General features: G+C 65.0%; 1 protein-coding gene and 1 long non-coding RNA gene across 2 annotated transcripts in view; one reads left to right on the top strand and one right to left on the bottom strand.

Annotated features, from left to right (window-relative positions):
• SYNGAP1 (synaptic Ras GTPase activating protein 1) overlaps window positions 1–25,375 on the top strand; it is a 30,796-nt gene that overhangs the window by 1,897 nt on the left and 3,524 nt on the right. The window contains 16 exon segments of the mRNA XM_066986898.1: window positions 189–294; window positions 5,252–5,349; window positions 7,293–7,414; window positions 10,319–10,472; window positions 10,550–10,648; window positions 11,397–11,951; window positions 12,948–13,092; window positions 13,565–13,709; window positions 13,794–14,030; window positions 15,079–15,280; window positions 15,769–15,944; window positions 16,142–16,183; window positions 16,966–17,797; window positions 18,547–18,720; window positions 19,486–19,697; window positions 22,056–22,143. Of these exon segments, the coding sequence (XP_066842999.1) occupies window positions 189–294; window positions 5,252–5,349; window positions 7,293–7,414; window positions 10,319–10,472; window positions 10,550–10,648; window positions 11,397–11,951; window positions 12,948–13,092; window positions 13,565–13,709; window positions 13,794–14,030; window positions 15,079–15,280; window positions 15,769–15,944; window positions 16,142–16,183; window positions 16,966–17,797; window positions 18,547–18,720; window positions 19,486–19,697; window positions 22,056–22,143 (3,387 nt within the window).
• LOC136788408 (uncharacterized) lies at window positions 823–1,343 on the bottom strand. Its single transcript, XR_010827204.1, has 3 exons — window positions 1,079–1,343; window positions 973–1,009; window positions 823–908 (listed from the first exon to the last, which is right to left on the bottom strand). It is a non-coding gene; the product is annotated as an uncharacterized lncRNA (long non-coding RNA).

Genomic DNA, 25,375 nt, shown 5'->3' with positions numbered 1-25,375 from the left:
CCCCCCCCAAATTTTCCATCACCCCCATGAACGGGCAGCCGGTGCCAGCCGAGGAGGAGGCGAGCGGGGAGGCGGGGGGGGGGGGGGCAACTTTTGGGGCAAATCCAGGCGCTTTTGGGGCCTTGGCTGGGGGTGGGGTGGGCCCAGCTCATGCCGGGGGTGCCCCCCCCCCCCGGGTCCCTTCGCAGATCCACCCGCTGCTCATCCGGGACCGCCGGGGCGAGCCGTGCCGGAGCAAGCTGCTGCGGCGCACCGTCAGCGTGCCGGTGGAGGGGAGGCCGCCGGGAGAGCACGGTACCGGCACCGGGGGGGGGGGGCACAAAATGGCTCGGGGGGGGGGGGGTTGGGGACCCCCCCAATCCCAGCTCCCATCCCATAATACCCGGCCCGGAGGCGCGCGGGCGCTCGGCAACGGTTGCTGGGGAAACCCCAACCCCCCCTCCGTGTGTGTGTGGGGGAGGCGCTGTCCCCCCTTGGTCCCCCCTCCAAAATAAATCGTGGGGACAGCGGGGGTGGCACCTGGGGACAGCGCGGTCCCCGTGTCCCCAACCCCCATGGTGGCACCTGTGATCCCCGTGTCCCCATTCCCGGTGGTGGCACCCGTCCCCGTGTCCCCAACCCCCAGTGGTGGCACCCATGTCCTTGTGTCCCCAACCCCCATGGTGGCACCTGCGGTCCCCGTGTCCCCATTCCTGCTGGTGGCACCTGTCCTGGTGTCCCCAGCCCCCATGATAGCACCGGTCCCCATGTCCCCAACCCCCATAGTGGTGGCACCCCTGGTCCCCATGTCCCCAACCCCTGGTGGTGGGACCTGTGATCCCCGTGTCCCCATTCCTGCTGGTGGCACCTGTCCCGGTGTCCCCAGCCCCTGGTGGTGGCACCCATGTCCCCAACCCCCATGGTGGCACCTGTGATCCCCGTGTCCCCAAACCCTGGTGGTGGCACCCGTGTCCCCAACCCCCATGGTGGCACCTGTGATCCCTGTGTCCCCAAACCCTGGTGGTGGCACCTGTCCTGGTGTCCCCAACCCCCATGGTGGCACCTGCGATCCCCGTGTCCCCATTCTCGCTGGTAGCACCCGTCCCCGTGTCCCCGACCCCTGGTGGTGGCACCTGGCCGTGTCCGGTGCCACCGCTGTCCCCGTAACCCGGCGGTGACACCCGGGGGCCACCTGTCCCCTGTCCCCGTCCCCTGGCGGGGGGACCCCGGGCGTCCGAGGCCACCCCGTGTCCCCTGGTGGTGGCACCGGGGGCCACCCCTGTCCCCGTCCCCATCCTGTCCCTGTCCCTGTCACCCCCCCCCCCCGTGTCCGTGGGTGTCACGGGGGGGTTGGGGGTTCTTGGGGGGGGGTGGGGGTGGGGGTGGGGACCCTGCTCGTGGCGCCGCCCCTCCCCCCCCCGCCCCTCCCCCGCTTCCTCCGGCGTTAAAAAAAGCGCCGGGGCCGCGCCAGCGCCGCGTCACCATGGTGACGGTGACAGCGGGGGACGCGGCCACCGCCACCGCCACTGCCACCACCGCCACCGGGACCGGCACCGCCGCTGCCACCGGTGTCACCAGGGCCACCACTGCTGCCACCATTGCCACTGTCACCGGCACTGCCACCATCGCCACCGCCACCGGTGCCGCCTGCGCTGTCCCCATGCTGCCACCAGTGCCACCGTCATCGCCATTGCCGCTGCTGCCACCGGTGCCACCGGCACTGCCACCGGCACTGCCACCAGTGCCACCACCGCTGCCATCAGTGCCACCATCACTGCCACCACCACTGCCATGACTGCCACCATCGCTGCCACCACTGCCACCACCATTGGCATCAGTGCCACCACCACTGCCACCACCACTGCCATCAGTGCCACCATCACTGCCACCACCAGTGCCACCACCACTGCCACCATCACTGCCATCACTGCCACCATCTCTGCCACCAGTGCCACCACCACTGCCACCACTGCCACCATCACTGCCACCACTGCCACCATCGCTGCCACCAGTGCCACCACCACTGCTGTCACCATCGCCAGTGCCACCCCTGTCCCTGTCACCCCTGTCCCCGCCACCAGACCCGTGGCAGTGGCACCGGCAGGGACGTGTCCCCCGGCCCTGCTGTCCCCACGCTGCCACTTGCGGCGGGCGATGTCCCCAACCCCTGGTGTCCCCTCGCCCCCCCCGCCCCGGTGTCCCCAGAGTCACCCCAATATCCCCTCAGTGTCCCCCTGGTGTCCCCACGTTGCTCCCAGTGTCCCCCCAGTGTCTCCCTGATGCCCCCACATTGTTCCTTCAATGTCCCCCGGTGTCCCCAGTGTCCCCCGGTGTCCCCACACTCAGCACCCCCCAAATCCCCCCATTGTCCCCCCGTATCCCTCCCCCGTCCCCCCATTGTCCCCCCCTTGTCACTATTGTCCCCCCATTGTCCCCCCACTGACCCCCACATTGTCCCCTCACCCTGTCCCCCCCACTGCCCCCCAGTTGTCCCCTATTGTCCCCCCACTGTCCCATATGTTCCCTGGTGTCCCCTCACCGTGTACCCCATGTCCCCCCACTGTCCCCCCCAATGTCCCTCACCCTCTCCCCCAATGTCCCCCAATTGTCACCCCCTTGTCTCCACTGTCCCCATGTCCTCCCCATTGTCCCCACTGTCCCCCCCATGTCCCCTCCCCCTGTCCCCCCATTGTCCCCCCCATTGCCCCATGTCCCCCCCATTGTCCCCACTGCCCCCCCGTGTCCCCTCCCCCGCCCCCCACTGTCCCCTTCCCCCCCCATGCCCCCCCACGTCCCCCCCACGTCCCCCCCCCTCCCCCCCCGCCCCCCCCCCATCCCCCGCGCGGCGTTGCCGGGGCGTGGCCACGTCTCCATGGCAACGCCCGCGCGCCGAGCCCCGCCCCCCTCCCCCGGACCACGCCCCCTCCCCCCTCCCCCCCCCCTCCTCCTCCCCCCCCCCCCTCCCCGGGCCGGGCGGCGCCGCGCGCGCCCGAGGTGAGTGCGGGGGGGGGGGGGGAGCGGGGGGGGGGAGGGTGCGCGCGCACGCGCGGCGGGGGCGGAGCGTGCGCGGGGGCGCGCACGGGGCAGCGGCACCGGCCCGGGAGCGGCGGCGGCGGCGGCGGCGCGGGAGAGCTGGTGGCGGGGGGGGGTGGGCGCCGGGGGGGGGACGGCGAGTGTGCAACGGGGGTGCGCGTGCACGCGAGTGTGAGCGGAGGGTGGTGGGGGTGGGGGAGCGTGCGCGGAGCCCCGGGAGCGTGCACGGAGGTTGGGGGGGGGGGGAGCGTGCAAGGTGGGGGGGGGAGCGTGCAAGGGGGTGAGCGTGCAAGGTGGGGGGAGCGTGCGGGGGGGGGGAGCGTGCGAGGGGGTGAGCGTGCAAGGGTGCAGGGCGAGTGTGCATGCTTGCAGGGGTGACAGGGCGCGTGCACGGCTGCGGGGGGGTGGAGGGGGGGGCGCTGAGCGTGCACGGGGCTGTGGCGAGCGTGCAAAGCCGTAGGGGGGGGGCCGGGGAGCGTGCACGGCTCCGGGCGTGAGTGTGCATGGCTCCGCCGGGGAGCGTGCCCGGCCGGAGGGGCGAGTGTGAGCGTGCCCGGCTCTGGGGGTGAGGGGGGGGGGAGCGTGCATGGCTGGGGCTGAGTGTGCACAGCGCTGAGCGTGCGCGTGCACGGGGCAGGCTATGGCTCGGTGGTGACAGGCAGCGTGCACGGCCTGGGGCGAGCGTGCACGGCCCGGGGGCTGCCGTGTGCACGGCGAGCGTGCACGGGGGAGAGCGCACGGGGAGCGTGCACGGGGAGCGTGCAAGGCTCCGGGGCTGAGCGCGAGCGTGCATGGCCTGCGGGGAGCGTGCACGGCCGGCGAGCGAGCGTGCAAGGCTCCGGGGGTGAGCGTGCAAGGCTCTGGGGGGGGTGAGCGTGCAAAGGCTCAGGGGGGGGGTGAGCGTGCAAAGGCTCCGGGGGTGAGCGTGCACGGCTCACGGGGCGGCGAGTGTGAGCGTGCATGGCCCGGGCTGAGCGTGCAAGGCTCCGGGGGTGAGCGTGCACGGCTCACGGGGCGGCGAGTGTGAGCGTGCATGGCCCGGGCTGAGCGTGCAAGGCTCCGGGGGTGAGTGTGAGCGTGCCCGGCTGCCGGTGAGCGTGCCCGGCTCCACGTGCGCCAGCGCCTGAGCGTGCCCCCGCTCCCCCCCCACCCCCCCACCCCCACCCCAGCCAGCGTCGTGGTGTCCCCCCCCCGCGCCCCCGTGCCCCCGGCACGCGCGTGTGCAAGGCCGGCGGGGATGCGGCTGCCCCCGGCCCGCTCCCCCCCGGGCACCCGCGGGCCTCGCGGGGGGGCCCCGGGGCGCCCCTAGGGTCAGGAGGCGCCATGTGGGGGCCCCCCCCAGCCGGGCCCCCCCTGGGCGCTTCGGGGCACCCTGGGGCCCCCCCCCGGCACCCGCCTCAGCCTGGAGGGCGGCAGCAGGACCGTGGCCGGTAGGAAAATTGGGGGGGGGGGGGCATTTGGGGGGGGTGGGGGATGAGTTAAGGGGGTTTGGGGGGGTTAAGGGGGCTTGGGGCGGGTTAAGGGTTTTTTTGGGGGGGTTAAGGGGAAGCGTTGGGGGGGCAGAGTTAAGGGGGGGTCCCATGGCCGGGGGCAGAGTTCAGGGGATTTTTTTTTGGGGGGGGGGGTAGAGTTTTGGGGGGTTTTGAGGGGGGGGGCTGAGTTTGGGGGACCCCAGGGCTGGGGGCAGAGTTAGTGGGGGTACTGGGGGGGGGAAGAGTTAAGGGGGTATTTGGGGGGGGGCAAAGTGCAAAGTTAGGGGGGGTATTTGGGGGGGCAGAGTTTGGGGGGGGGCAGAGTTAAGGGGATTTGGGGGTGGGGGCAGAGTTTAGGGGGTCCCGGAGCCAGGGGCAGAGTTAAGGGGATTTTTTTTTGGGGGGGGGGGGAGGGCGATGACACCAGGGTCAAGGGGACCCCGGCAATGGGACGGGGTGACAGCTGGGGGGAGGGGGGGGATGGAGAGAAACCGGGGACCCCCCCCCCCCCCAAGCCCCCCATACCCTTGTGTGTCCCCCTATGTGTGTGTCCCCCCCCATGTGTGTCCCCCCCCCATTGGGTCCCCCCATATCACGCCCCCCCCCCCCCCCCCCAAAGGATGCCTGGGTCCCCCCCCCAGTGCCCACCCCGTCCCCTGGGGGAGGGGGGGGTCGCGGAGGTCTGTGGGGTCCCCCTGTGTGTGTCTGTGCCCCCCCCCCCGTGTCCCCGCTGTCCCCTCAGGGCCCTGTCCCCCCCCCCCCCCCAGATTACCACGGCGGCCGCTCCCGCAGGAAGAGCGTCCCCGGGGGGAAGCAGTACAGCATCAACATGGACGCCCCGCCCGCGCCCCCCTTCCGGCCCTCGGTGAGCCCCCCCCGCCCCCCCCGTCCCGCACACGCGTGTGCCTGGCCCCGACACGCCTGTTGCTGCGGTTGCCCCGTCCTGAACACGCGTGTTGCTGTGGTTACCGCATCCCGAACATGTGTGTTGCCGTGGTTACCCCATCCTGAACGTGTGTTGCCGTGGTTACCCCATCCCGAACACGCCTGTCGCCATGGTTACCCCATCCCGAACATGTATGTTGCCATGGTTACCCTGTCCTGAACACGCCTGTTGCCGTGGTTACCCCATCCTGAACACGTGTTGCTGTGGTTACCCCATCCTGAACACGCCTGTTGCCATGGTTACTGCATCCTGAACATGTGTGTCGCCATGGTTACCCCCTCCCGGACATATATGTTGCCATGGAAACCTGTCCTCAACATGCCTGTTGCTATGGTTACCCCATCCTGAACATGTATGTTGCCGTGCTTACCTGTCCCGAACACGCCTGTTGCCGTGGTTACCGCATTCTGAACACGCCTGTTGCCGTGGTCACCCCATCCTTAGCACGTGTTACCATGGTTACCCCGTCCTGAACACGCCTGTTGCCGTGGTTACCCTGACCTGAACACGCCTGTTGCTATGGTTACCGTGTCGCCGTGGTTGTTGTGTCCCCCCCACACGTGTGTCGCCGTGGTTACCCGCTCCCGTTGCCATGGTTACCCTGGCTGTACGCCGTCGCCGTGGTTACCCCATCCCGCACACGCCTGTCGCCGTGGTTGCCGCGGCCCCGCGTTGCCGTGGCTACGCTCATCCTGCACACGTGTGTCGCCGCGGTTACCCTCGTCAAGCACATGCCTCTTGCCGTGGTTACCCTGAGCCTGCACACGTGTGTTGCTGTGGTTACCCTCACCCCGTCGCCATGGTTACCCCACACATTGCCATGGTTGCCATGCTCCTGCACACGCCTGTTGCCGTGGTTACCCAGCACATCCATGTTGCCGTGGTTACACGCCTGTTGCCGTGGTTACTCATCGATGCACATCCACGTTGCCGTGGCTACACGCCTGTTACCGTGGTTACCCATCCCTGCACACGCCTGTTGCCACGGTTACCCAGCACATCCGTGTTGCCATGGTTACCCAGCATCCTTTTTACCGGGGTCACTGCCGGGCACACGCATGTTGCCATGGTTACACATCTGTGTCACCGTGGTTACCCAGCTATTGCGTCCGTGTCGCCGTGGTTACACGCCTGTCACCACGGTTACCCATCCATGCACACCCACGTCGCCGTGGTTACACATCCGTGTTGCCATGGTTACCCAGCTTCACATCCATGTTGCCCTGGTTGCCCGTCCGTGCACACCCATGTCGCCATGGCTACATGGCTGTCACCGTGGTTATCCAGCTTTACATCCATGTCTCCATGGCTACACGCCTGTTGCCACGGTCACCCATCCGTGTCGCCATGGTTACACACCTGTTACCATGGTTACCCATCCGTGCACATCCGTGTCCCCCATGGCTACACGCCTGTTACCGTGGTTACCCATCCGTGCACATCCGTGCTGCCATGGTTACACGCCTGTCACCGTGGTTACCCAGCTTTACATGCATGTCGCCATGGCTACACGCCTGTTACCGTGGTTACCCATCTGTGCTGCCATGGTTACACGCCTGTTGCCACGGTTACCCAGCACATCCATGTCCCCCATGGTTACCCATCCATGCACATCCATGTCTCCATGGTTACACACCTGTTGCCACGGTCACCCATCCGTGTCACCATGGCTACACGCCTGTTGCCACGGTTACCCAGCGCATCCATGTCCCCACGGTTGCCCGTCCGTGTCCCCGCGGTTGCCCAGCTTTACACCCGCGTCCCCGCGGTTACTCCCCCGTCCCCACGGCTCCCCGCGCCCCCTCCCCATCCCGGCGCCCCCCCCGGTGCCCCCCGCGCGCCCTCAGCCGCCTGTACCCCAGCAAGGCTTCCTGAGCCGCCGCCTGAAGAGCTCCATCAAGCGCACCAAGAGCCAGCCCAAGCTCGACCGCACCAGCAGCTTCCGGCAGATCCTGCCCCGCTTCCGCAGCGCCGACCACGACAGGTGGGGGGACACCGCGGGGACACCCCCCCAACCTCCCCCCCCCCCCCCGGGGACACCGACATCCCCCCGGGGACATCAACATCCATCCCCCCCACCCCCCCTGGGACACCTACACCCCCACCGGGACACCTACACCCCCCTGGGACACTGACATTCCCCCCTTGGGGTCACCAACAGACACCCCTGGGATATCAACCCCCCCCCTTGGGGACACCACGACCCCCCCCAGGGACATCAACACCCCCCCCCACGGGACACCAACACCCCCCCCGGACACCAACATCCCCCCTTGGGGACACCACAGCCACCCTCTTGGGATGCCACAGCCCCCCCCCCGGGATGCCACAGCACCCCCAGGGACATCACAGCCCCCCCCAGGGACACTAACACCCCCCCCCCCGGACATCAAGTCCCCACAGCCCCCCCAGGGACACCATAGCCCTCCCCCCGGGATGTCACCCCCCTGGGATGTCACCCCCCCTCCTGAGATGTCATCCCCCTGGGATGTCACCCCCCACTCCTGAGATGTCATCCCCCTGGGACACCACCACCCCCCCGAGATGTCACCCCCCTGGGATGTCACCCCCCTGGGACACCACCACCCCCCTGGGATGTCACCCCCCTGGGATGTCACCCCCTCCTGGGATGTCACCCCCCCCCCCGGGATGTCACCCCCCCCCCGATGTCACCACCCCTGGGATGCTCCCATCCTGGTCTGGGGGACGCCGGGGGTGGCCGTGGGGACGGTGCCGCTGTGCAGGTGGCAGCAGGGAGGTTTGGGGACAGCCCTGGGATGGGGACGGTTTCGGTCCCTGGGTGCCACCAAAGTGGAGCTGGGGACAGTTGTGCTGCCCAGGTGGCACTGGGCAGGTTTGGGGACAGCCGGGGCATGGGGACGGTTTTGGTCCCTGGGTGCCACCAAGGTGGAGTTGGGGACAGCTTTGGTCCCTGGGTGGCACCACGGTGGGTGTAGGGACAGTCCGGTTCCCCCCCGTGTCCCCAAACCAGGGGACAAGCCCCGCTCCCCTGGTGGCACCAGGGACAGCACGGGGACAGCTCTGCGCCGAGTGTCCCCAGGCTCTGTTTGGAGGTGACAGGTCCGGGTGTCCTCCTGCTGGACACGGGGACAACCCCACCGCGGGGGTTAGGTCCCCAATGTCCCCAACGTCCCCATGTGGAGTGGTCCCTGTTGTCCCCAGCGTCCCCATGTGGAGTGGTCCCCGTTGTCCCCAACGTCCCCATGTGGGGCAGGTCCCCGTTGTCCCCAACGTCCCCATCCGGGGGCATGTCGCCGTTGTCCCCAACGTCCCTGCCTGAGGCGGGTCCCTACCACGTCCCCTCCTCTTTGGGGACACTTTGGGGACCGGGTGGCCGGGCAGGTGGCAGGCGGCGCCGGTGCCGTTTATAGCCGGAGCCGGTGGGTGGGAGCCGGGCGCAGGATCCGGCCTGGCACCGGGCCCAGCGTCACCGTCACCGTCGTCACCGCCACCGATGGGGTACGGCCCCGGGGAGAGGGGGGTGGCGGTGATCCCGTGTCCCCCCCCCCGGGATGTCCCTTGTCCCCAGGGAGATGACAGCCAGGAGGTGGGGTCTCCTGGCCCTGGGTCCCCAGAGGTGGGTTGCCTCGTCCCCAGGGGGTTTTCTGTCCCCTGGGGTGCCCCTTGTCCCCAGGAGGTGGCCCCGAGGGGATGGGATCTCCAGTCCCTTTGTCCCCAGGGGTGTCCCTTGCCCCTGAGGGGTGTCCCTTGTCCCCGGGGGGGGGTCTCTTGTCCCCATACTGCCGGGTGGTCCCCAAGGAGGACGTCCCTTGTCCCCTGCTGCCGATAGCATCCCTCATCCCCGGGGCTGGTCCCGCTTTGTGGGGGACGTCCCCTGTCCCAGAGGGGATGTGCCTTGTCCCCTCGCCCCACAGGGGATGTCCCCTGTCCCCATAAGGAATGTCCCTCTCCCCATAGGGGATGTCCCCTGTCCCCTTGCCCCATAGAGGATGTCCCTCGCCCCATAAGGGATGTCCCCCTTCCCCTCACCCCATGGAGGATGCCCCTTGTCCTCGTCCCCGTGGGGACGCCCTGGGGGCTCCCCTGTCCCCTGCACCAGGCGATCCGGGTGTTTTTTTTTTTTTTTTTTTTTTTGCGGTGGTGTCGGTGCCGGTGGTGGGGGCCGCCTCTCGCCGGGGTATTTTTATCCGCGCCGCCCCCGCGTTGCGCTCGGTGCCGGTGACACGGTGACGGTGACGGTGACGGCGGCCGCGGGGACGTGGGGACGTGGCGGGGCCGCTGCTTACGCAGCCCCGGGGATAAATTTAGCGCCCGGGGGCGGCTCACCTGCGCCAGCTGCACCGTGCCGGGGGGGGGGGGGGGGGGGACACACACAGGGCCGTTTTGGGGTGATACGTGCCTGGGTTTCCCTCCCCCCCCCCCCTTTTTGGGGAGTCCCGCATCCACTCGGGGAATCCCTCGTCTGCTTCGGGAGGGGGGTGGGGGGCTCTCCGGATGCCCATGGAGGGGGGGGGGGGGGGCGCCCACCGTCATGTTCCCCCCCCTCTCCCCATATCCTCCCCCCCCCCATGTCCCCCCCCCTCCCCAAGCCCTGACTCTGTCTCTCTCTGTCCGTCCCGACGCCGCGGACGCGCCCCCAGGTCCCGCGCGGATGCCCCAGGTACCCCCCCCCCGCCGCCGCCACCGCTGCCACCGCCACCCCCCCCACCCCCCCACTCGCATGCCACCCCCCTCCCCCCCCATACACACTGCCACCACCAACCCCGGGCACCCCCCCCAACCCCCCCCCCAAAATCTCCCTCCCCCCACCACCACCGCCACCACCTTCCCTTACCCCAAAATCCGCCGTCCCCCCTCCCCAACCCCAAACCACGTCCCCCCGAGCGTCCCCCCCGCGTCCCCGCAGGGCCCGGTTGATGCAGAGCTTCAAGGAGTCGCACTCGCACGAGTCGCTGCTGAGCCCCAGCAGCGCAGCCGAGGCGCTGGAGCTCAACCTGGACGAGGACTCCATCATCAAGGCGGTCCACAGCAGCATCCTGGGGCAGGAGTTCTGCTTCGAGGTAAGGCCGGCCCCCCCCCGGTGTCCCCGCGGTGGTGGCCCCCACGTCGTTGTCACCGTCCCTTCCCCTTCCCGCAGGTCACCACGGCCTCGGGGACCAAGTGCTTCGCGTGCCGCTCGGCTGCTGAGCGGGATAAGTGGATCGAGAACCTGCAGAGGGCCGTGAAGCCCAACAAGGTGGGGTGGTCGACCTCCTCTGTGGGGGTGGTCAACTGGTGGGGATGGGGGTGGTCAACTGGCAGGGATGGTCACCTGGTGGGGATGGGGGCGGTCAATTGGTGGGGATGGAGATGGTCAACTGGTGGGGCTGGTTGACGGCGGGGGCTGGAGATCGTCAACTGGTAGGGATGGGGGTGGTCAACTGGTGGGGATGGTCGACAAGGGGGGTTGCAGATGGTCAACTGGTGGGGATGGAGATGGTCAACTGGTGGAAATGGTGACCTGGTGGGGAAGGGGATGGTCAACTGGTTGGGATGGTCGACAAGGGGGGCTGCAGATAGTCAGCTGGTGGGGATGGAGATGGTCAACTGGTGGGGATAGTCTACAACTGGGGCTGGGGATGGTCAATAAGGGGGGCTGGGGCTGGTCACCTGGTGGGGATGGTTAGCTGGTGGGGATGGGGATGATCAACTGTTGAGGATGGAGATGGTCACCTGGTGGGAATGGAGATAGTCAAGTGGTGGACGTGGTCAACAAGTGGGGCTGGAGATGGTCACCTGGTGGGGATGGCCAACTGGTGGGAATGGAGCTGGTCAGCTGGTGGGGATGGTCACGTGGCCTGGATGGATATGGTCACCTAGTGGGGGTGCAGACGGTCACCGGTGGAGCTGGCCATCAGGTAAAGATGAGGATGGTCACCTGGTGACCCCATGCCCCACACCCAGCCGTGCTCATCCCCAGCTGTCCCTCCCCCTTCCCTCCCCAGGACAACAGCCGGCGGGTGGACAACGTGCTGAAGCTATGGGTGATCGAGGCGCGGGACCTGCCCCCCAAGAAGCGCTACTACTGCGAGCTGTGCCTGGACGACATGCTCTACGCCCGCACCACCAGCAAGGCGCGCACCGACAACGTCTTCTGGGGCGAGCACTTCGAGTTCAACAACCTGCCGGCCGTCCGCACCATCCGCCTGCACCTCTACAAGGACACCGACAAGAAGCGCAAGAAGGACAAGAGCAACTACGTGGGGATGGTGAGCATCCCCATCGCCAGCGTCACCGGGCGGCACTTCGCCGAGCAGTGGTACCCGCTCAGCCAGCCCAGCGGCAGCAAGAGCAAGGCCGGCTGCCCGGCCCTGCGCGTCAAGAGCCGCTTCCAGACCATGAGCATCCTCCCGATGGAACTCTACAAGGAGTTCGCCGAGTACGTCACCAACAACTACCGGATGCTCTGTGCCGTCCTTGAGCCGGTGCTCAGCGTCAAGAGCAAGGAGGAGGTGGCCTGTGCACTGGTGCACATCCTGCAGAGCACCGGCAAGGCTAAGGTGGGGTGGAGGACGGAGGGAGGGGTGGAGAACGGATGGCGGAGGGATGGAGGAGTGATGATGGATGGATGGATGGATGGATGGATGGATGGATGGATGGATGGAGGAGGGGGGGAGGGAGGGAGGGAGGGATGGATGGATGGATGGATGGAGGATGGATGGATGGATGGAAGAGGGATGGAGGGATGGAAGAATGGATGGAAAGATGGAGGAGGGATGGAGGGGAGGCATAGGGAGATGGATGGATGATGGATAGAGGACAGATGTGTGGAGGACTAATGGATGGATTGAGGATGGATGGATGATGGGATGGAGGCTGGCTGGCTGGGTGGAGGATGGATAGAAGAGAATGGTTAGATGATGGGGGATGGATGAAGGATGGATGGAAAGATGGCTGGACAGACAGGAGGGTTGGAGGATGGATGGATAGAGAAGGGATGGAGGATGGATGGAGGACAGAGTCATGGAAAATAAATGGCAAAGGAGTGATGGAGGACGATGGCAGATGGAGGATGGATGGAGCATACACATGGAAGATGGAGGGAGGAGGGATGGCAAAGGACGGACAGATGAGGGAAAAATGATTATGGATGGAGGTTGGATGGAGAACAGCTGGAGGATGAATGGAGGACAGGCACGTGAAGGATGGATGAGTGGATGGAGGATGGATGGGTAGAAGAAAGATGGATAGAGGGATGAATACAGGTCAGATGAAGCAAGGATGGATGGGCTTATGGATGATGGATGGAGCACAGGTGGAGTACAGATGGATGAGAGATGGAGGACAGGACAGATGGATGGGCAGCGGATGGATGGATGGATGGATGGATGGGTGGATGGCAGCTGAATAGAGGACAGAAGGATGGGGACAAAGGACAGAGAGATGGAGAACGGAGGGCTGGCTGGCTGGGCAGAAGATGGAGGTGGGACACAAACATGCAGGGAGGGTGGGCTGGGTGCGGGCGGGCGCTGGGCTGCCCTGACGGCCATGGGCAGGACTTCCTGTCGGACATGGCCATGACGGAGGTGGATCGCTTCATGGACCGGGAGCATCTGATCTTCCGGGAAAACACCCTCGCCACGAAAGCCATAGAGGAGTACCTGAAACTCATCGGCCAGAAATACCTCAAGGATGCCATTGGTGAGCCCCACCAGTGCTTGGGGTCCTTGTTGCAGGCAGGGCCCCGTTGGCATGGCGGTGGGACGGTGAGTTGTCCCCATACATGGCCATGACACTACTGGCATGACCAGGGGATGGTTGGATGGTCCTGTGTCGTACCCGTGTCCCCACTAGAGTGGCCTGGCCATGGGATGGTTGGGAGGTCCCTGGTCCCTGCTCATAGAAGTGTCCTCACTGGCATGGCCATGGGATGGTTTGGTGGTTCCTTCTCACGGCTGTCCCCCCACTGTCGTGGTCATGGAAAGGTTGGGTGGTCCCTTCTTTAGATCACGTCCCCATGGGCATGGTGGTCCTTTCTCATGGCCATATCCCCAGTGGGGTGGTCTGGCTGTGGGACAACCAAGTTGTCCCTTCTTGGGGCCATGTCCCCAGCGGGGTGGCCTGGCTGCGGGACAGCGAGGTGATCCCTGCTGTTGTCCCCGTCCCCCCGCAGGCGAGTTCATCCGGGCATTGTACGAATCAGAGGAGAACTGCGAGGTTGACCCCATGAAGTGCTCGGCCTCCACCTTGGCCGACCACCAGGCCAACCTCCGCATGTGCTGCGAGCTCGCCCTCTGCAAGGTGGTCAACTCGCACTGGTGAGTCCCCGGGGCTGCTCGGGGCTGGGGACATCCCCCGGTGTCCCCACCGCGGGATCCTGACCATGTCCCTCCCTGGCGCAGCGTGTTCCCACGGGAGCTGAAGGAGGTCTTCGCCTCATGGCGGCTGCGGTGCGCCGAGCGGGGCCGCGAGGACATCGCCGACCGGCTGATCAGTGCCTCGCTCTTCCTGCGGTTCCTTTGCCCCGCCGTGATGTCCCCCAGCCTCTTCGGCCTCATGCAGGAGTACCCTGACGAGCAGACTGCCCGTACCCTCACCCTCATCGCCAAGGTCATCCAGAACCTGGCCAACTTCACCAAGTGAGAACCCAGAGGGGAGCGGGGAGGCGTGGTGGTGGGCAACAGTGGACGGATGGGTGGAGAATGGAGGGAAGGTGGATCTGAAGGTCTGCGGGTAGATGGTGCTTGGATGGATTGGTAGGTAGACGAAGGGAAGATGGATGGGTGAGTTGGTGGGTGGGTGGAAGGATGATGGATGGATGGAAGGATGATGGATGGATGGATGGATGGATGGATGGATGGATGGATGGATGGATGGATGGGTGGGTGGGTGGGTGGATGGAAGGATGAGCTGGATGCACAGAAGATGGGTAAATGGATGGAATATGGATGGACCAGTTGATGGATAATGAGTGGAAGGTAGATGAGAGATTTGGCAGATGGATGGATGAGTTGGATGGAGGGAAGACAAATAGAGAGAAGATGGGTGAGCTGGATGGAGGGAAGCCAGACAGATGGAGATAAGATAGATGGGTGAGTAGATGGATGATGGACAGAAGATGGATGGGTTGGTGGACAGAAAATGGACAAATAGAATGCAGATGGACGAGTTATTGGGTGAACGGATGAGAAGATGGATGAGTATAGAAGATGAACAGGCAGAAGATGGATGAGTATAGAAGATGAACAGGCAGAAGATGGATGAGTTGATGGAGAAGATGAATAGACAGAATGAAGATGGACGAGTTATGGATGAATGGATGAGAAGATGGATGAGTTGATGGATGATGCGTGGAAGAAGAGTGAGGTGGTGGATGGAGGGGAGATGGACAGATGGGTATGATACGGATGGACGGACGGATGGATGGATGGATGGATGGACTTAGGTATGGATGAAAAGACTTATGGATGGGTTGGATGAAAGAAAGATGGATGGAAGACAGAGGGAAGAGTTTGCAGATGGATGGAGAACAAATGGAAGAGGAGCTGGATGAAGGTCAGACATGGCTTTATGACCAGACGACTGGAAGCCGGAGGGACAGAAGGGACAGAGAGCGGCACACAGGGCCAGCGGTGGGGCCAGCTGGTAGTGGGGAGAGTGGGGACCCCTCTGAGCGCCCGCCTGCAGGTTTGGCAGCAAGGAGGAGTACATGGCCTTCATGAATGAATTCCTGGAGCTGGAATGGACCAGCATGCAGCAGTTCCTCTACGAGATCTCCAACCTGGACACCCTCACCAACAGCACCAGCTTCGAGGGCTACATCGACTTGGGCCGTGAGCTCTCCACCCTGCACGCCCTCCTTTGGGAGGTCATGTCCCAGCTCAGCAAGGTACCCGGGACATCTGGGTGCTCTCCTGGGTGGTCATCGGGGACCTGGGTGCCTTGGTCTTCTCCTGGGTGGTCACCAGGGACCTGGGTGCCTTGGTCCTCTCCTGGGTGGTCATCAGGGACCTGGGTGCCTTGGTCCTCTCCTGGGTGGCCATCGGTGACCTGGGTGTCTTGGTCCACCCTGTGGGATGTTCTGGGGTCTGGGACATCTGGCTACCACTGGGAGGACATTTTGGGGTCCCAACCACCCGTGCAACCCTCAGGGGCCATGCTGGAATCCCGTGCCCCCCTCTAGGAAGTCGTTTTGGGGTCCTACCAGCCCACATTCCCCAGGGAGCTCTTTTGGGGTCTCATCCACTTGTGTGTCCCCCAAGGGGAGGTCACTGGGGGTCCCATCAACCCATGCCCTCCCAGGGAGGAGGTCGTTGGGGTTCTGGGGGGGTGGGATTTGTGGGGGAAAGGGGGAGTCATGGATGACTTCCTTCCCAGGAGGCCCTGCTGAAGCTGGGCCCGCTGCCCCGGCTGCTGACGGACATCAGCGTGGCCCTGCGCAACCCCCACCTGCAGCGGCAGCCGAGCCAGGGGGAGCGGCTGCCCCCCAAGGGGCTGGTGCTGCGGGGACCCTCGGCCGACCTCCAGCCCTACCTCGTCCGTGACCTCAACAGGTGGGGACCCCCGAGAGGTCCCTCCGTGTCCCCCCACTTCCCCATGGGTGCCACCACATCCTGCCCCACGTTCCCCCCCCAGCCACGGTATCCCAGCACGGTGCTGTGGTGTCCCCACCGGTTACCCCCTGTGTCACCCGGCGTGTCCCCTGCTCCCCGTGGGGGTCCCTGTCGTCACCCGTTGTCTGTCCCCACAGCTCTGTTGACCTCCAGTCCTACATGGTGCGGGGCCTTAACAGGTGGGTGATGGGGTGGGATGGGACGGAAATGGGGATGGAGATGGGATGGGATGGGATGGGATGGGATGGGATGGGATGGGATGGGATGGGATGGGATGGGATGGGATGGGATGGGATAGGGATAGGGATGGGGATGGGATGGGATGGGGATAGGGATGGGATGGGATGGGATGGGATGGGATGGGATAGAGATGGAGTTGAGGTTGGGGATAGAGATGGAGTTGAGGTTGGGGATGGAGATGGGATGAGAATGGGGACGGAAATGGGATTGGAGATGGGCTAGAAATGGATGGAGCTGGAGATGGTGATGGAGATGGGATTGGGGGTGGGAATGGGGATGGGATGGGGCTGGGGATGGAATAGGATGAGATGGAGCTGGAGAGGGGGATGGGATAGAAAGGGTTGGGGATGAGAACGGGGATGGAGATGGACATAGGGATGAGGTAGAAATGGGGATGGGATGGGGATGGAATAGGATGGGATGGGGATGAGAATGGGGCTGGAGATGGGGCTGGAGACAGGGATGAAGTAGAAATGTGGATAGGATGGAGATGGGACTGGGACGAGGATGGAGATGGGACTGGGACGAGGATGGAGATGGGGTGAGGATGGGACGTGGATGGGTACCGCCTGAAGACCTCCATCTGGGCCATCCCTGGGGTGTGTCCCCACCCCAAGAGGACCCAGCTCCATCCCTCCTCTCCCTCCCACCCCCCCTGGGGACCCCCCCGGTGGTTTTCCCCCCCCTTCCCCGCAACCCTTCCGTCTGCCCCCCTCCCCAGCTCCATGGAGGTGCCGCGCCTGCCCTCCCCGCCGCAAGAGAAGGGGCCGCCGGAGGTGTTGGTGCTGAGCCGCCCCCCCCTCGCCCGCTCCTCGCCCGCTTACTGCACCAGCAGCTCGGACCTGACGGAGCCGGAGGGGGGGCGAGCTCTGGGGGTGGGCAAGAGCGTCTCCATGCTGGACCTCCAGGACGGCCGCGTGGACAGCGTCCCCAGCCTGCCCGCCGAGCTGCTGGCCGCTGCCGGTGGTCCAGCCCCAGGGGGCGGCGGGGGGCTTCGTCCCGGTCGCCTGTCCCAGGGCAGTGCCTCCAGCTTGGCTCCCCCCCGTTTAGGGGTGCCGGAACCGGGGGGGCCGCAGCTGCGGGTGCCCCTCTCTTTCCAGAACCCCCTCTTTCACCTGGCGGCCGATGGCCCCCTGCGTCCCGAGGCAGGCGGGGGGAGTGAGGGGCCCTTCGCCCCCCCCTTGCACGGGTACAGCAAGAGCGAGGAGCTGGCGGCGCCTCCCCCCAAGCACATCACCCACAGCCACAGCTATAGCGACGAGTTCGCCCGGCCAGGGGGGGACTTCAGCCGGCGGCAGCTCTCCCTGCAGGACAGCCTGGCCCCCCCCCAGATCACCATCGGGGCCCCCCCGCCACCCACCCCCCGGGGAGCCCGGGCAGGGAAGGGTGGGGGGCAGGGGCCGGCGGCCCTGGGGGTGCCCTCCAAACCACGGCCGGCCAGCGGGAACCTGCTGGCATCCCCTGAGCCCACCTATGGGCCCCCCCGGTCCCGGCAGCCCTCCCTGGCCAAGGAGGCATCGGTGGCTGGGATGAAGCCACCGGTCACCAAGCAGGTGGGGATGGGGGGGAACACATGGGGGGTGTGGGGACATGGGGTGCTTAGGGGGTGTGGGGACATGGGGGATAGCTGGGACATGGGGGACAGCTGGGACATGGGGGATAGCTGGGACATGGGCTATGGGGGACGTAGGGGCATGGGGACATGATGGAGACATGGGAGGCATGGGGACATGGGGGATATAGGGGGTGTGGGAACATTGGGAACAGCTAGGACATGGGGTTATGGGGGACATAGAGGCATAGAGGAAATGATGGGGACGTGGGGGACATGGGGACAGCCGGGACATGGAGGGCATAGGAACATGGAGGACATGGTGGGGGCATAGGGACATTGGGGGCATGAGGACATGGGGGACAGCTGGGATGTGGCAGACAGAGACATGGGGGGAGACAGGACACAGTGGGGACATGGGGGGCATGGGGAGGTGGGGACATGGAGGACATAATGGGGACATGGGATACAACTGGGATGGGGGGGTGATATAGGGACATGGAGGGATACTGGGACGTGGGGGGCACGATGGGGACATGCGATGAGAGACATGGGACTACTGGGACATGGGGACATGGGGTCTGGTGGGAACATGGGGATACGGGGACATGGGGGACATAGGATAGGGGCATGGAGATACGGGGGTGGTGGGGGACACAGTGGGGATGAGAGACATGGGGTGGACATGGGGACATGGTGGGGATGGGGACACAGGGTGGGGGGGTCCCATCCCGTTTGTGTTCCCCCCAGGCCTCACAGACGCCGTCGACGCTGAACCCAGTGATGCCGGCGGCCGAGCGCACGGTGGCCTGGGTGTCCAACATGCCGCACCTCTCGGCCGACATCGAGAGCTCCCACATCGAGCGTGAGGAGTACAAGCTCAAGGAGTACTCCAAGTCCATGGACGAGAGCCGGCTGGACCGGGTAGGGCCACCCGCGGGACCCAGCACCAGGTCCTGGGGGGTGACAAGGGGGCGAGGACCCTGGGGGGGCGGGTTTTAGGGTGAGGCGGGTCCCAGGGATCCAAGAGTTTGGGGTTTAGGGTGACCCAGGTTGTAGGAGGTGACCGTGATGGAGCCAGGTTCTGGGCGTGCGGCTGTCTGGGTTTTTAGGGTGACATGGGGACATAGAGGTTGAGCATTTAGGGTGGCAGGGGTCCTGAGGACCCAAGGTGTCCCCATGAGGTTGACCCAGGTGTCCCCATGGGGTTGACCAGGCATCCATGTGTCACAGTGAGGTTGACCCTGTGTACCCATGTACCCATGGGGTTGACCAGGCATCCATGCATCACCATGGGGTTGACCCAAGGTGTCCATATAGCCCCATGGGGTTGACCCAGGTGTCAATATGTCCCCATTGGGTTGACCAAAGCATCACCATGGGGTTGACCCAAGCATCTCCATGCGGTTGACCCAAGTGTCCCCATGAGGTCGACCGAGGTGTCCCCATGGGGTTCACCCAAGTGTCCCCATGGGGTGACCTAAGAATCCTCAGGGTGTTGACCCAAGAGTCTCCATGGGGTTGACCCAGGTGTCCCCACTGGGTTGACCCAGATGTCCCCACGGAGTTGACCCAACCATTTCCACGGGTTTGACCCAGGCGCCCGGGTATTGCTTCTGGGGGGGTCCTGGGTGTGGTGGCGGCGGTGGGGGGGTGGACCCAGGCGCCCTGCAGTGTGTGCTGTGGCAGGTGAAGGAGTACGAGGAGGAGATCCACTCGCTGAAGGAGCGGCTGCACATGTCCAACCGCAAGCTGGAGGAGTACGAGCGGCGCCTGGTGTCGCAGGAGGAGCAGACGAGCCGCATCCTGCTGCAGTACCAGCACCGCCTGGAGCAGAGTGAGAAGCGCCTGCGGCAGCAGCAGGCCGAGAAGGACTCGCAGATCAAGAGCATCATCGGCAGGTGAGGGAGGGACCCGGCCGGGGGGGGGGCGGGGGGATTTCGGGGGGGTGTTGGGGTGTGGGGATGGAGAGGGATAGGAGGGCTTGAGGATATGGGAGGGGGGACATAGGTGGTATGGGGGATAGATGGGTATAGGGGGACGTTGGGGGTATAGGGGGATATGGGAGGTGTAGAAGGACATGGAACATATGGGGACACAGGGGGACATGGGAGGGTTAGAGGGACATAGAACATAGGGGGACACGGGGGAAGTAGAGGGACATGGAACGTATGGGGACATAAGGAGCACAGATGGACATGGAACATATGGGGACGTAGTGGGACATGGGGGACATAGATGGACGTGGAACATATGGGGACACAGGGTGGCATAGAGGGACATGGGGACATAGAGGAACATGGGAGCACAGAGGGACATAGAACATATGGGGACATAGGGTGGCATAGAGGGACATGGGGACATAGAGGAACATGGGAGCACAGAGGGACATAGAACATATGGGGACATAGGGGGACATGGGGGATGCAGAGGAACATGGAACACATGGGGACACAGGGGGGCACAGAGGGACATGGAACGTGGGGACATGAGGAGCATGGATGGACATGGAGCATATGGGGATGTAGTGGGACACGGGGGACACAGAGGGACATGGGGGCACAGAGGGACATGGAACATATGAGGACACAGGGGGACATGGGGATCATAGAGGGACGTGGGAAGCATAGATGGACATGGAGCATATGGGGATGTAGTGGGCCACGGGGGACACAGAGGGACATGGGGGCACAGAGGGACATGGGGGCACAGAGGGACATGGAACATATGAGGACACAGGGGGACATGGGGAACATAGAGGGACGTGGGAAGCATAGATGGACATGGAGCATATGGGGACATAGAGGGACACTGGGGACGTAGAGGGACATGGAACATATGAGGACATAGGGGGACCTAGGGGACACAGAGGGACGTGGAACATATGGGGACGTAGTGGGACATGGGGGATGTAGAGGGACATGGAACATATGTGGACATCGAGGGACATGAGGGACATGGAGGCAATGGGGACATGGAGGAACACTGGGAGCACAGAGGGACATGGGGGACAGAGGAACACAGAACATACGGGGACATGAGGGACATGGCAAGCACAGAGGGACGTGGAGCATAGGGGGACGTGGAGGCTGTGGGGACATAGAGGGACACTGGGAATAGGGAAGGACATGAAGGACACGGAGGGACATAGGGGACATAGAGGGACACGGGGAACGTAGATGGGGAACGTAGATGGATGTGGGGACAAAGAACAACACAAGGGACAAAGAGGGACACAGACATGGGGACACAGGGGGACACAGAGGGACATGGAGCGTATGGGGACATAGGGGGACACGGGGACAGCAGGATATGGGTGACACAGAGGGACATGGGGACACAGGGGACATGGGGGTACATGGAGGAACAGGAACCTCTGTGGGGACACAACAGGACAAGGAGGGGGCTGGGGACATGAGGTATGGAGGGCCACCAAGACAAGGGGTGACAGGACGGGGACAGGGTTGGGGGGGACATGGGCCGTGCGTGGGGACAGAAGGGGGGGGACATGAGGAGGTCCCAGTGCTTGGTGGCTTGTGGTCCCCTGGTGTCCCCTCCCCATGGGCTGGGTCCCTGTCCCCACCACCCCTGTCCCCTCCCAGGGTCCACCCCACTGTCCCTGTCCCCGTGTCCCCAGGGTGTCCCCAGGGTGTCCCCAGGGTGGGGTGGCAGCATAGCCCCAGGGCGTCCCTCTGTGTCCTGGGATTGTCCCCACCTTGTCCCCCCCACCATATCCCCAAGGCTTCAAGGCTTCCCCAGGGTGTCCCTAGGATGTCCCCGCATGTTCCTGGGATGGGTGGCAACGTGACCCTGCCGCAGGGGTGTCCCTGGGGGGTGGCAGCGTGTCACTGGGGTGTCCCTAGGGTTTGTCCCCAGGGGTGTCCCCGGGGGGTGGCAGCGTGCCACTGGGGTGTCCCCACATCCCTAGGATCTATCCCCAGGGATGTCACCCTCCCTTGGGGGGGGAGGGGGATGGCATGTCACTGGGGTGTCCCCACGTCCCTAGGGTTTGTCCCCGGGGGGGTGTCCCCATCCCTTGGGGTATCACCATGTGTGCCTGTTTGTGGTGTCCCCATCCCCGGGTGGGTTTTGGGGTGGTGGGGTGGCAGCACCGTGTTCCCCCCCGCCCCGCCCCATGCAATGTCCCCAAGGGCACCCCCCACCCAAAGGCCAGCGGGGTAGGGGTGGGTGGGGGGCGCGCGTCCCCCCGCTTTTGGGGGGGGGTGGCAGCGTGACCCCGGTGAAGCCTGGCCCCGCAGGCTGATGCTGGTGGAGCAGGAGCTGCGCAGGGATCACTTGGGCGCCCACGACCCCCCCGAGGGCCGGCGGCGGCTGCTCGACGCTCAGGTGGAAATTACAATGTCATTGCTCTGCTCCGTGTGCCCACGGCCATCCCACCGCCGCGCTGGGGGGGGGGCAGCCCCCTGGGGTGGGGGGGGGTGGGGGGGGCACCCATGTGGGAAGGGGCTTCGGGGAGAGGGAGGAGGGTTGGGGGTTTGGCGGGGGGATGTGGGTGTTTGGGGGGGGGGGTTATTGGGGGCTGGGGGCGTTTGTGGGGGTGTATATATATATGGGGGGGTTATTGGGGGCTGGGGGCATTATGGGGGGGGATAGGTGTGGGGGGGTTATTGGGGGCTGGGGGTATTTATGGGGGATATATAAATATATATATATGGGGGGGTTATGGGGGCCTGGGGGCATTTATGGGGGATATATATATATATATATGGGGGGGTTATTGGGGGCTGGGGGCATTTATGGGGGATATATATATATATATATGGGGGGGTTATTGGGGGCTGGGGGCATTTATGGGGGATATATATATATATATGGGGGGGTTATTGGGGGTTGGGGGCATTTATGGGGGATATATATATATATATATATATGGGGGGGGTAATGGGGGCTGGGGGCATTTATGGGTTATATATATATATATACCAGGGGGTTATTAGGGGCTGGGGGCATTTATGGGGGATATATATATATATATATGGGGGGGTTATTGGGGCCTGGGGGCATTTATGGGTTATATATATATATATATGGGGGGGTTATTGGGGCCTGGGGGCATTTATGGGTTATATATATATATATATGGGGGGGTTATGGGGGCCTGGGGGCATTTATGGGGGATATATATATATATATATCAGGGGGTTATTGGGGGTTGGGGGCATTTATGGGGGATATATATATATATGGGGGGGTATTGGGGGCTGGGGGCATTTATGGGGGGGTATATATATGGGGAGGGTGTTTATTTGGGGGCTGGGGATATTTATAGGGGGGTGTTTATATGGGGGGGATTTATTGGGGGCTATGGGCATTTATGGGGGGGTATATATATACGGGGGTGTTTGTTGGGGGGCTGTGGGCATCTGTGGGGGGCTGGGAGGGATCTATGGGGTTATGGGGGGGATGGGGGCATCTATGGGGGGGGTATGGGCATCTGGGGTGGGGGGCTGTGTGTATGTATGGGCATTTATGGGGCCTGGGGGTATCTATGGGGGGGGTATGGGCATTTATGGGGGGGTTGGGCCTCCCTGGGGGAATTTGGGGGCATCTTGGGGGGGGGTCTGTGGGCACCCCTGGGGGGTTGTTAGCCCCCATGGTGGGTATTGGCAGCCCGGGGGGTTTGGAAGCCCTGGGGGGGTATTTGGGGGTTCTGGGTACTTCTGGGGGGGGTTATGGGCACCCCGGGGGGGGGGGGGGTATGGGGAGGGGCTACGGTCACCCATGGGGGCTGCAGGGGGACAGGGCCGTCCCATGGGGACCCCTGGGGTGGACACGGTCACCCCTGGGGGGACATAGGGACCACGGGGGGGGGGGGGCACACGGCCACCCCTGGGGGGGACAGGGCCACCCCCAAGGGGACACTGTCACCCCTGGGGGGGGGGGTGGTGAGAGGGGTGGGGGGGGACAGGGCCACCTCCAGGGTGGGACACAGGGACCCCTCTGGGGGACAGAGCCACTGCTGGGGGTACGCTGTCACCCCCAAAGTGACAAGGTGACCCCCCCACCCCCCCGGGGGCGCAGGGCCACCCCCCAGGGGGACAAGGTCACCCCTGGGGGGGGGGGGACACGGGGACAGAGCCATCCCTGGGGGGCACAGAGCCACCCCGGGGGGGGGGGACAGGGCCACCCCAGGGGGGGACACCAGAGGGACACGAAGCAGGGGGGGGGGGGGGGGGGGACGACAGAGCCACAGTGTCCCCTCCCCATTCCCCCGAGCCGACCTAGGGACAGGGCCACCAACGTGTCCCCAAGGCCACCAACGTGTCCCCAAGGCCACCTTCCCCCCCCCCTTCCTTCCCCCCCCCAGGTGATGGAGCCGGTACCGGGCCCCCTCCTTGGGTTGGGGCCCCTTCCCCCAACATAGGGCCACCTCCAAGGCCACCACCGGGACACGGCGTGTCCCCAAGCCCCCGGTGCCACCCCCCCCCGCCCCCAAATTCCCACGGGGATGAGTGTGTCCCCGTCCCCCCCCCCACCCCCGGTGGCCCTGACCCCCCCGTGTCTCTCTTCGTCCTAGCTGTCCGTCAGGTAGCGCGGGCCAGCCCTGCCTTTGTCACGGGACCCTCGGCCTCCGGTGACACGCCAGGTGGGTCCTTGTCCCCATCCCCGTCCCCCCCCCGTCCCCCCCCACCCATAGGTAGCGCCCCGCTGCCCCAGGGGACCCTTGGGTGTCCCCGTTGTCATCCCCCCACCCCGTGTCCCCCAGGGACGCTGGGGGAATCGTAGGGACAGAGCTGAGGTGTCCCCCGTGTCCCTTGGGGACATGGGGTTGGGGGTGTCCCCGCGCCCCTCTGGTGTCCCCTGGACACTGGGAACCCGTAGGGACATGGATCTGGGGTGTCCCCGGTGTCACCCTCGTGTCCTCGTGTCCTCCAGGGACACTGGGGAACCCTTGGGGACACAGATCCAGCATGTCCCCATGTCCCTCTTGTGTCCCCTTGTCCCCCAGGGGACACTGGGGACCCTTGGGGACATGATTCAGAGGTGTCCCCATGTCCCCCAGGGACATTGGGAACCCCTGGGGACATGATGCAGGGGTGTCCCCATGTCCCTCTTGTGTCCCCATGTCCCCCAGGGACACTGGGAACCCCTTGGGGACACAGATCCAGGATGTCCCCATGTCCTCCTCGTGTCCCCATGTCCCCCAGGGACACTGGGGAACCCCTGGGGACATGGATCCAGGGTGTCCCCATGTCCCTTCTGTGTCCCCATGTCGCCCAGGGACACTGGGGAACCCCTGGAGACATGGATCCACGATGTCCCCATGTCCTTCCTGTGTCCCCATGTCCCCCAAAGGACACTGGGTGGACCCTTGGGGACATGGGTCCAGCTGTCCCCATGTCCCTCGTGCGTCTCCATGTCCCCAAGGGCCACTAAGGGACATGAGGCTGGTGTGTCCCCATGTCCTTCCCATGTCCCCATGTCCCTCCCTGTGGACACTGGGAACCCACGGGGACATGGAGCCAGGTGTCCCCACGTCCCTCTTACGTCCCCGTGTCCCCCTTGTGTCTCCATGTCCCCTGGGGACACTGGGGAGCCCTTGGGGACATGCTGCTGG

The sequence above is a fragment of the Anser cygnoides genome, chromosome 35 (assembly GCF_040182565.1).
Source record: "Anser cygnoides isolate HZ-2024a breed goose chromosome 35, Taihu_goose_T2T_genome, whole genome shotgun sequence".
Taxonomy (NCBI): domain Eukaryota; kingdom Metazoa; phylum Chordata; class Aves; order Anseriformes; family Anatidae; genus Anser; species Anser cygnoides.
Note: the sequence above shows the minus strand (reverse complement) of the source record. Positions and strands in the feature narration are given on the sequence as shown.